Source organism: Narcine bancroftii, chromosome 1 (assembly GCF_036971445.1).
Source record: "Narcine bancroftii isolate sNarBan1 chromosome 1, sNarBan1.hap1, whole genome shotgun sequence".
In the NCBI taxonomy this organism is placed as follows: Eukaryota; Metazoa; Chordata; class Chondrichthyes; order Torpediniformes; family Narcinidae; genus Narcine; species Narcine bancroftii.
This window is the reverse complement of record NC_091469.1, coordinates 421517395-421529593: the sequence shown is the minus strand read 5'-3', so window position 1 is coordinate 421529593 and position 12199 is coordinate 421517395. Positions and strand designations below refer to the sequence as shown.

The window sequence follows — 12199 nt, the reverse complement described above, 5'->3', positions numbered from 1 at the left end:
TCCGAATCCATCAGCGCAGCTCGGGTTTATCAGATATATTCTATCATACTAAGTATACTTGTAACCCATCTCGATATGGGGCATATGGTTAAAACAGCCAGAGTCCGAGTCAAAAACAAAATAAAACAAATAAAATGGTACATTTCGAAGATACATCTTGGAGCAAGCTTGCACCGCATCCCACAGAGCTGTACAACTGTGCATTTATTGGACTTCGACACGGGAAACAAAACAAAAGATTTTATTCAATGAAATGAGATTTCGCAAGGGATACGTGAAGCTAAGTTTGGAACTGACCGAAAAGTGACACCGTGTGCATTTTGTTTCTTATTAATCTTATACATTGACAGTCTTTGTTAAGTAACAAGGCGTGCCATTCGCGAGGCGACATTTTCATATTTGTTAGACGCGGTGACCTGAATTTCACCTCGGCCTTGGACTTAGCCATTTCTAAAAGGCCTATAGTACTCTTTCAAATACCAGGGTCTTTTGCCCAGGTCATTACCTTTGTGGAGGGGGGGGGGGTGGAGTTGCCAAAATGCATGGGTTCTATGCAGTCCCGGGTGCTGCAATAGCCTACTGGGTAATCGTCTTTAAATGTTTGCAAATATAACCTCGAGTGAAATCTCACCAATTTTGTAAAAATCTGTTTGATGAAACACAGAAATAATTAAGTTAGAAATATATTGAGTAACATTGAACAACATCCATGATCGGATATTTTGCTTTTTGGAATTAGAAATTAATTTTAACTTACAAAAAAGTTCGACAAAGGGCTGCATTGTTTTACGAATACATCTGCATTTAATTTCAAGTCGTTTGTACGTCCACCCTATACTATAGTGTTCCAAATTTCATCCCCTGCATTTTATTTTAAACGTGCGTACTCCAAAAGTAAATGTTTTATTTTTAGGAAAACGTCACTTTTAAAATATAACCTTAAGGTTTAACATACTGTTGCGTAGCCCGTTTTCTCGATGTCTGTGATCGTGTGTTCCTAATACCTTGTTTTGTTGCTGAAGGTCTACGATTTAATCTCTTACAAACTATTATAGTAACAAGTGTCAACGTTGCAAAACAAAATTATTCGTTTGAAAGAAGTTTCCCATCTTTATCAGGGAGGAAAAAAGTCAGTTTATGCATGATGGATTTCTGTCTTCTCTTATGTCCTATTTGTTGAACTATAACATGCCAATCTCTTTCATCAAAATCCGCTACATTTCTATGGGTCCGGCTCTAACAATTATTCAGATAAATACACTCTCTTAAATCGCTTTATTCCTACTTATCCATACATACGCATAAATGTACTGATTTTTTAATTTAAATAAATATTGTAAGTTTCAAGAAGAATGTAATGAGGAAGGGTTGGGGGCGGGTGTGTGTGGGGGGGGGGGGGGGGGGGGGAGAGAAGGTTATAAGAACTCCGAACAAAGATGGCTTCTTGACCTACTGAATAATGCATTTATTTTCGTATCGCATATGAAATGTTTTGTCTTTTGCAAACTTTTTGTATACAGGATACGCAATTCGCCCTGCCCGTAGAAATAATTATTTTCGTTTGTCTCTGCAATTGCTCATCTTTTTTTAACCAACCTATTACCTGTGACCTAATGATTTTCGAAACCACACATTTTTCAGACCCAAGGTGGAATTGTAATATTGTTTTGCGAAATACATTGTACCCTGTTCCTCGTAATTTGCTAACTATAATGAAATTCACGAGACATTTTAATGTGATTTTATATTTTCTCGCAGTATATTTAATTAAAATTGACTTGATTTTTAAAAATCTTTGATGCGTCCAAGCGATAGTGGCGCAGCTACATGCTTACATTTGGCATAAAATATTACACATTGACTTAATATCCCAAATAAAATTTGTACTTCAGCGATTCAACTGTCGACGTGGGATACAAGCACGACTGACAATTATTTCGTATACCTTTTTAGCATTAGCCATAAAGAGATACTAGTTCTAATGCAGACTGATGTGCATATCATTGCTAAAATATAGTCTAGCGACAATAAAATAGGAACGAATGACATAGCCAAATAGTTGTTCTATAAATAGAAGTACTTCAGGAAAAAAATTTGTTTCAACAGCATTTTATGACCCGTGTTCCCCCCCCCCCCCCCACCCCCCTAATTGTTTTACTTCTATCGAAGTTAACAAAACTATCTGAAAGGAATAGAGAAAAGAACACAAACCTATATAATTTTATGATTAAAACTATATGTTGATTGAAACCTATGTATTTATGAAATGTTCATCACTTCGAAATTAGCAGCGATTGGTCTTTTTTGTTCTTTTTAAAGGATTTTATGAATCCAAATTTAATTGATGTCGATCTTTGCCTTGTGTGGTTGTATGCTCTATTTTATGGTGGAATTCGAAAGGCAGACTGCTGCTCTATTTCATCCCTTATAAACGATATTTCACGAAGAAAATTGAAATGCTAAAAAAAATTATTATATTTTAGACTTGATTTTTGTCGTTACTAAATATTTCCCTGCTCTATTTACCAAATATCGCAAAAATACGGTGGTCGATTTTTCAATTTAAAATACAATGTGTCTCGGTTTTGAAAAGAGCATTTTTTTTTCTTTCATTTCGTCAGTAATTGAGGTCGTTCAGTCGCTAGAGTTCACCTGGAGTCCATAGCATGATACACGGGTAACTCAAAGCTATTTTATCTTTTGTGCTGATAGTCAAGATCGTGCTATAACATTGACATCAAACTCTGTCTGAGCAGATGATTACAAGTCGTGCAAAACGTAAACTTTTGACCCTCAACTTTTTGACCTATAGTTGTACCGCCCTGCCAACCACCGTACAGGGAGCCTTTTTCAAAGCACCACCGAGGACTAAATAATATGCCCTTTCGTTCACGATTTTCATGATATACTGCGAATTTCAATTTTGGGAAAGCTAAAACAATTGCACCTACCCCCTCCCCCTTCTGTCCTGTACCCAACCCTTTTCCCATTCCGTCCCCCCATATGTGAAACATTCGTTTAATCTCAAAAATGGGATGAACCTCCACAGTCTGCACGCTGTTTATTCAAGTGCTCCTTTATTTTGTTGGATGTGCCAAAATGGGTAAGTTATTTTTATTGCAGCAGCCAGCCGATGCAATTATAGATAGTATACCAAAAAAAAAACCAAATCAATTTAGTATGTTTAGCATTTTCGTTCTTTTCTGTTATACCGATAGAACAATGGACACATGAGCTCCCAGTCCATGCTAATACTGACTGTGAACTTGGTCTAAAGCGAGCTCTGCTGGTGAGTCGCAGAGTGTGCAGATGCGCTTTTCTTAAATTCCTTCTTTTCTTTCCTAAAAACATCGTCTCTTTGATTTAAGGAATGTAAGTCCGCCAAACAATGAGACTATTCCCGATCCAAATCGTATATTTTAGTAAGAGAGGGGAGCGTTTTTCTACCTTCCTTGCCAAAGGCGTTTAATCTAATGATCCGGAATCAAGAAAAAAATACATCATGAATTTGCTAACGTCGCAACTGCAAACATTAGATGAAACAAACATAAAATATCAAAATGAGGTGGGAAAATAATAAATGTTGTGATATGTTCTTTTGCGTATTGATCCTAAATTAGCTTTCTCTAAGAGAATTTAACACTTTTTTTTCAAGAGAACCTGATTGCTGACCAGTGTAATGTATAAATATTTGAAATTGAACCTTCTATTGTTGCGGAATGAGATTTCATTTAGAGAAGGTGTGGAGGCTAATTAATTCTACGCCTTATTTTTGAAGGACATATCTCTGGTAACAAAATAAAAGACAAACTGGCTAATTTAGTGGGTTCACCTGTAGTCCCTCAATTGCAACTGTGACGGGATATAACGCAATCCTTCAGCCGTTTACTATAATATCTTCCATTCCAGTAAACACAACAGTTATTAATGAAACCATTTCAGGAAGACGTAACAAGTTCTTTATTTCTACAAGGTCAGACGACAGTCAAAGGTTTACGTTTGAAAATTTGTGGCAACGTATTTACTAACAATTTGCTTTTTTAGTTCGATATTTGTCTCCACTGAAACACAATTAATTCCATGAACCTAAAGGAACACTATACAAAATAAATAAATAAAATTTGAACATTATGGAAGCCCTGAGAGAAAATGTGTGTTACTTTCTATTAATGTCCTTCCTTTGGAATGCCGATATTCCATAAAATTGTACCGCTAAATGCCTAATAAGTAGACTAAATGGATAGAAAGGAAACAAATCGGTAAGGCATTTGCTCAGCTTGCTTGGTAACATTAAATTTGATATTAATTTATCATGTGGATAATATTATCATTCATGTATTTATACTTATTTCTCCTTTAGTAAACTGTAATCTGTTACGTTCATAAATGGTATTACCACTTCCTCTTTAAATTATTTAATGCTGTAATGAATGCCAAGTTAATTATCTGACTTAACTCATAAATAGGAAATCTCAATGCTGCCAGCTGCCATTTCCCACCCCCAAACAACCACAAATCCATTGAAATGCGTCGATAAATTTGTCGCAGGCTCACACAATATAGAGCTGGAAAAGTTTTGCGCATATAAAAACTAACTGGATTCAAATGCTAGTGCCTTACTCTGCATTTGATAAAGAATCTCATTTGTAGAACTCATTGAAACTTCTATTCTGTCCAAAGACAAACTAGCACGGATTGCAGTCGAAGAACGTGGTGCCCTTTCAATGCCCTTAGCAAAGACGAAACGTAAGCACGTCGCATTCCAGATTTTATGGCGTCCATCTCCTTACCGCTCACAACTTTTCATTTGTTTTACATTTATGTTTTTCGCGATAAGAGAATTGTCAGCTACACCATACAAAAGCTTTTTTTTTAAAAAAACTTTTAAACACTGATTAATAAGAGGGCCAAAAGATTGAGATGTGTTACGTTAAAGCTCTGAATTAAATGCCTCAATTGAAACTTAATCAATAGTTTAAGTTGAGAAAATAGTATGTCAAATGTACAAATACCAACGCAGCTCTTTGAAGGAAATTTTGAAGGAACTGCAATTTCATATTAAACGTTCGGTCCAGTCAGAGATTGAATTTATTGATGATTTATGTAGACCTACTGAACAGATTGTCTTTGTACTGCGTGTTATGTCTTTGGCTGAGGGACTTCTTGAAGAAGACGTTGTAAAAGACATTTCAATAAAGAAACCCTGATTTAAAAATATATCTGTTCACGTTCACGCAAAATGGCAGCCTCAAACCAGAGACAGAATTCTTCTGAAAGGCAAATAAATACAGTTCTAGACAGAAACGAGTAACCCCACCCCCACCACCACCCCCGCCCACCGCTTCTCTCTCTAATTCTCACCCACACGCACACGAACAGTTTACTAAATGTAAAAGGGAGGCAGTGAAGGAAAGTATTGCCATCTTATTGATGAAGGCTTAATGATCGGCAATTTTAGGGGGGAAAAAAATCCCTGAACAGTTATGTATCATTAGTCCCAACAGAATATCTATATGACGCAATCTTACAATTTCAGATAACATTTAATCCTTTAACCCTGCATTATGATCCCCCCCCCCCCCCATACCTTTTTAGCTTAGATTGAGATCTCGGTTTTTTTTAAATGAAATGCTTTCGGACGATCAGCGAACTATACCAAATGTATGAATCGAAATAATATATTATTACTAATGTTTAGGAATGTAGTTAAAAAATAATAATAACTGCTAAAAAATTATATGTAATATTAGTCTGAATTTCTCTCCAGCACGAGTGAAACTAAAGATAGTTTCGTCTTGTTATAAGAGGCATTTAAGTGACCTGGACAGATGATAGATTAAACTGTCATATTTAAATATAAACTAATACAAAGGAAATTACAACAGATTGACGCGATTGATATGGCGATCCGGAACTGCTGTACTGATACAGGGACGATTTCCTTTATTTACTGTTGGATTTTATAGCACATCGTAAAACGGACCTAATTGCAATGGAATGCTTTGAGTAGAAGTTCTGGAGGGTAATTGCTTTCAACCTCCTTAACTGTGTGGCCGCCCTACTATCTTTACTTCTTACACTATAAGCAAGTTTTGATAATATCGATAAAAATGGAATGCCCAATGACATTTGATGTTAATTAGTTTAAAAGATTCCTTGTTCAGAAAACTATTTCAAGCAGTCTTCCTTAGATTATATGTGTAAGTCTCCGTCTACCCACCAGACGCGGAAGCTTCAAAGAATGAAAAAAAACGGTCATAAAGTTTATGGTTCGTTAGCCACCACTGTGGGAAACCTACAATTCACCAAAAACAACGTTAATGTTACAACAGTTACAGTTAAAGGTGAAGTAACTCTTCAATTCGCTCCATTTCGAAAACTTTTTTTTAGCAAATCTAAGTATCTTTCAGATAAATCCTCAATTTAGGTAGTTTTTTTTCCCCCCAATTGGCAGTTTTAGTTATATTACTTGGACTTTCATATTTTAAAAGAATGTCTCCATAAAAGTTTAAATTACTATTTCGAGATAGGGGCTGGGGGAGGGGTCGATTTGCTTGGATATGCGAAAGACTCATGACATACACTTTGTGAGTACCTTGGTCACATCATTCGTGCGGACTAAGTTTATACTGGAACTCTTCAAGCAACACTTATACCCTACTCATTAAAGTATCGATGTCCCGTAACTTCCCAAATTGCATGACAATGAATACATTTGAAACATATACCTTGTAATAACATCAACAGGAGACTTGTCACAACATCATCATAGCACTCCCCTCAAGTAAATCAAAGATAAGCAAAACAAAAACCCACATCTGAACATCTGAGCTTGCGGGTAAGAATACGAGTTGTATGTCTATAATATTAAGGTCATGAACAACGCGAATAGTTTTCGGTAAGAATTAATCGTGTCTTTCAAAAAACCTGTTACACGGCTTTAATGTAACTCATTCTTTCTTATTCATTACTTTTTAATTTTCTACCTGGTTTCTAAAATAGAAGCTTGATTTGAAAACAGAACTAAACTCATCCATAGTTTACCCAGCCTCATTCCTGCCTCAATGCACTCTGGGTGCCTTTTAAAGCCTATTTTACTGGGCCAAATTTATTTGCGAATTGTAACGATAATAGTTCAACAAAATTTACCTTGTCTTGTAAGAAAACACAACTTTCCTGTATACTGGAGTTGTGGAGTTGTGGATAGTCCTCTGAACAAGAAGATTAGCCATTTGAGTGACCTGTCTGCACACGCAATCTGCAAAGGAGCCAAATGAAGTCCAGCGTCAGTGAGATTATATGTTATGTAGAATATACTCTTGGTTGTCAACTCCCCAAAACCATAAACCTTACTTTAATGACACCACGTGATATTTTATAGCCAGTAAGGCTATCAGTCTGTGCTATGGATGATTTTACGATCTAATTCATAGACAAAACCCTATTCATTTGGCACTCAAATGTCATATAGCCGGAACTGAGGTGTATAAAAGTTTACTGTTTATAACTTTAAAGGACAAGCACTCAGTCAGCAGAAAGGGTGAAAGTGTTGATTCCCCTTGCTGTTAGGAGCTAAGTGGCGACTTTTCTGCCCTGCTTTCACGCGGTAAGTAAACTCTGTAAAGTGAAAATACCTGTTGGAAAAAGTTTACGCTACACTTTAGTGGGGGAGTTGAGAGAGCGTGGCTAACGCCTACCTGCGGAACAAAGTGGTTGAAATGCGTCAGGGTGCAATTTTACCTCAGATTCACACCAAAAAAGTTTCAGAAAAATCAGGTATATATTATATAAACACGATTTGTTCAAATGCACTGAACAGTGACAGCAGCACAAAGAAATTTGGGGTTCAGCTGGACAAGTACAGATGCGCAAACGGTGCGCAAAAATTTGGGTGAAAAAGAATAGGATGCAAACGGCGAACGCATTCACTTCTGAATTCGTAAGACACTAAATTACAATATAGAACCACGTTCAAATATTCACTGTACTAATTCCTACCATTTACAATCATCAGAAATGTTGAAATGCGTTTGTTAAAGTCCCGTCTTTACAAGTTTGGGTAAGTTGAATCCCTGTAGTAAGCCAATCTTCAAAATGTTCAGCTCGCGAAATAGCCATAAAATTAGGCCAAACTTTTTCTTTTGTTAAGAATTTTGGACAAAAATTGTGTTAAACGTAAGGAGTGGCAATATTTTAATTCACAATACAACATTCGTACGAGAAATATTTATCTGGGAGGCTAAAGAGCAGGAAAGTTACTATAGAAACTTTATTTTAACTTCCAGTCAGTTTTAAAAACAAATACAAAAGCTCATCACTAATTTCTTAGTCTTTTAGGCTTTATAGTTATCCTTTGTCACAAAAAAAAACATACACCGACGCTGCGCTAAGAGCCACTTATTGGAATTCGTGCAAAGTCATACAAAGGCACAGCATAGACATACAGTTCAAAGTCGCAATACCCTTCACAAAATTCACTGCTCACTAATAACACAGAATAGGTAGCATTTCAGTGGTTTAACACTACGATATCCAATACAGAGGACGATGGTCTGAAATTAAATACGTATTGCAAGCTTGGAGCTATATTGACATTTAGCAACACTAACACATACATACACTTTTTTTGCAGAGTGCAACACATAATTACATTTTACTGGACGATTTTATACAGTTACTTCAAGTAATACCGCTTGTATTAATATAAATAAGTTAAAACAGCTATAATTCACAAGGCTATCCTATTCCTAGACAATATACTGTAAGCAATGACTTGTACAGGCAACAGTACGACCAGAAAGCAGACTAACGATGCAAAAATAGGAATACGGCAACATGGAAATGGTTTTCTTCATAGAAGTAACACGGGAAAAGAGTTTTTGGAAGTCAGTACTGTATTGACATTATGCTAATTGGTCAGCTACTGCCCAGTGCTTCTGTTGATCAAGGACGATATCCGCCTCCTGCAGCGGCCATGCTCATGCTTTTTAACTTGTTATCTTTTTTCCATTTCATCCTCCTGTTTTGGAACCAGATCTTAATCTGTCTCTCTGTTAGGCAAAGAGCATGTGCAATTTCTATCCGTCGTCTCCGAGTCAGATATCTATTGAAGTGGAATTCCTTTTCCAGCTCCAGGGTTTGGTATCGGGTATAAGCCGTCCTGGCTCTTTTACCTTCTGGTCCTCCCATACTATCTGTAATACACATAAAAATGAGCCCTTTGTCGAATATGAAATGCACTAAAAACATTAACACAACTGAACGCAAAAGACTAAAATCTAGCATCCGCTGTTTACGTTAACATTTGCCCTCCTTCTCTGCCTTTAGAGCAAAATTACTTCAAAAACTTAACTGAAACAAAATGTTAAAGTCGCTACTTGGACAAAGCTGTCCCATGATCAACCACACCTTTTAAAATCTAAGCACCCCATTCATTCCTGTTTACCCATACATTACTGATACGGGGCTGCTGGATACTTTATTAATCTTATCCCATCGCGCAAATGGTCACAACTATAATTACATCTTAAAATTATGACCCTTACGGATATCTTAGCGTAAACATTAAGCGCATTTTTATTTACAACGTGGGAAGTTATTTAAGATTCCACCATTGCTAAGATGAAAGAGGAGGGAGTTTACCGTGACTTATGTGCAGTTTTCGCATCCAGGGGTAAATCTGAGGCTGCTGCTGTGCTGCGCCTTGCCCGTTCTGTGAACTTGGAGGGTCGCTGCTTGCCGGGGTGTCATCCTCAGTACCAGGCGACGTGCCAACCCCATCTCTACTGATTTGACTGCTGCTGCTGCTAGAATTTGAGGAGGTAGTTGGGCTTGCTATGGAGTTTTTGATTCCGGGGTGGTTGTCACTGGCAGGCGGACTGACCACGGCGGAGCAGGGCAGAGGGTCAGGTGAAGGAGACTGAGTGGACGTGGCAGGTTGGTTGTACCTGGAGTCTGCTCCTGCTTCTGGTCCCGCCGATGCTGTTGTTGCTGCTGCAGAGTAGCTTCGAGATCTTTCACTGGCATTAAAGTGGTTAGATGCTGGACGACTAATGCTGAGATCCATCCCATTGTAGCCGTAGCCGTACCTGCTGGAATGCATCGTTGCAGAATCCCTGTATTGCTCGCTCACCGAGCTATGATCTCCATAATTATGTAACTGGTAGTCCGGGCCATTTGGATAGCGACCGCAGAATGAGTTTACAAAGTAAGAGCTCATTTGATTTTTTTATTTATTTATTTTTTACTTGATTTGTGGCTCTTGGTCGTTTGTGCGTCTAGCACCCTGCACAATTTATGATGAATTATGGAAATGACTGGGACATGTACTTCGTTCCCTCCTACGTAGGCACCCAAATATGGGGTACGACTTGGAATCACGTGCTTTTGTTGTCCAGTCGTAAATTCTCGCTGATGACCTCTAGAGGTAAATCCGTGCACTGTGGCTACAAATTGGAAGGTTGCGAGGAAGAAAGAAAGCGGGGCACGCGCACGGGGGCGCGCCTGCTGCTCCCAGCACTCGCTTTGGGTTGTCCTTGCGCGCCACCCTCTGGAGACGGAGGCTCTGTGAATGTGCTTCTGGTGAACGGCGAAATCGGCCTCGGGTCGAATTAGGGCTACCACACATTGCAAACTTAACCGTTACATTTCGTAGAATAAATCACAAAAACCAATGAGAAGTACATCTTTCAAAAAAACAGATTCACACCGCACAACAGTCCATTTACTTAATCCACGCCAGCTGGGTTTTTTTTTAAATAGGTAGCGTTGATAACGATACAGATAGGATTCGACGTTTTCATTATTTTTTTTTAAGTAGGTTGAATTTTAGTTATGCATTTTGTGACTTTCGTACGTTTGGGATGTCGTCGCTAATAAGTTCAAGGGAGGATCAGTACCGTACAGGATCAAAAAGCTAATTCTTTTAATCTGTTATGCTATTTAAAAATGTTGTTTTGTCTGCATTGCTCATAATGTTAGAGTTCTTCGGCAGTCTGGGGAAATTTCGAAGGCAACCCCGCACTTAACTCTCAAACCAATCTCCGCGTTCTTAAAACTCATGTCACGTATATTGAAAATGCGTTTAAATCTTTCCAATTTACTTTGTTACACATTACACCCGAAGCCAGAACCCCCTTTCCACTGGTATATAAACGTGGTTTTGTGACCAATTTACTTGGAAATAATATTTTGACACAGCAGTTTGTATTGGTTCGATTAACAAATGCTGTACATTATCTAACAAAAGGCAGCGCACTTTACAAATAGTCATCCACCTAATTAAAACACGAGCGTTGTGCCTGATACCATTTTTAGGTTTGCTTCAATAAACATAATGAAAAATGTTTATCATTTAATCGCGGCTCTGGCTACGTCTTTACTTGTGCATCTAGTGAAAATTGCCCTATTTAATGGACCCAGAAACCAAATAGTCATTCCTACCACGTATACAGTCCATTTTTTTTTTTGCTCTGAAACAAGGACATCTACCGATCAATTTCACAGTGCTAAGTTTCCTTTCACAGCTTATTTAATACAAAAGTTTTCGGCAGCTTTTTTTAAAGGTTAAATTCTTATAAAGCGGGCTCCTTAATTTTATTTATATATTAATGTATATCTTAATATATATTGAAGACATTTTGACCTCAAAAAGCGTTAACAGCCTCGTTTAGTTTATCCTTCGAATAACTTGATAAAAGCAAATATAATTGTTTTCTTTGTAGATAAAGAATGGGATGACCTGAGTGAATACTGTGCCTTCTTAATAAGCCAGAAGTAACTAAAATTGAGGCAAATTATGGACATATATAATACAATATTTATCATTTAGCAAATGGGCTTATCTACTACGTTCATTTATTTGAAAACTGTCAAATTATATCTACGGAGCAAACTATCCATTGAAACAATTGGAACATTATTCGTGAGCAACCCATCACATAGTAACGACTAGAGAAGCAGAAACATTCACACTTTGTATTTATAAAACAATTAATCCTACACCGTATAATTATTGCATCCTATGGAATGCGAATTATTTGAACACTTCCTCTACCAATTATACATTGACACAGGCTCAAGAAGATGAACAACGAAAACAAACAGATATACGATTATTTTTTTTCTGAACTGTTCAGCAGAATGAGCACATAATAACTCACTACCAAACAGAAAGGCCCAGGGTAACTTCCTTTGAATT

General features: G+C 37.4%; 1 protein-coding gene across 1 annotated transcript; it reads right to left on the bottom strand.

Annotated features, from left to right (window-relative positions):
• Positions 1-8937: 8937 nt before the first annotated feature.
• On the bottom strand, positions 8938-10219 carry LOC138751605 (homeobox protein Hox-A5). Its single transcript, XM_069914120.1, has 2 exons — positions 9643-10219; positions 8938-9194 (listed from the first exon to the last, which is right to left on the bottom strand). Exons 1-2 carry the CDS (start codon positions 10217-10219, stop codon positions 8944-8946), a joined length of 828 nt encoding a protein of 275 aa, XP_069770221.1. The 3' UTR covers positions 8938-8943.
• Between the last annotated feature and the right edge of the window lie 1980 nt (positions 10220-12199).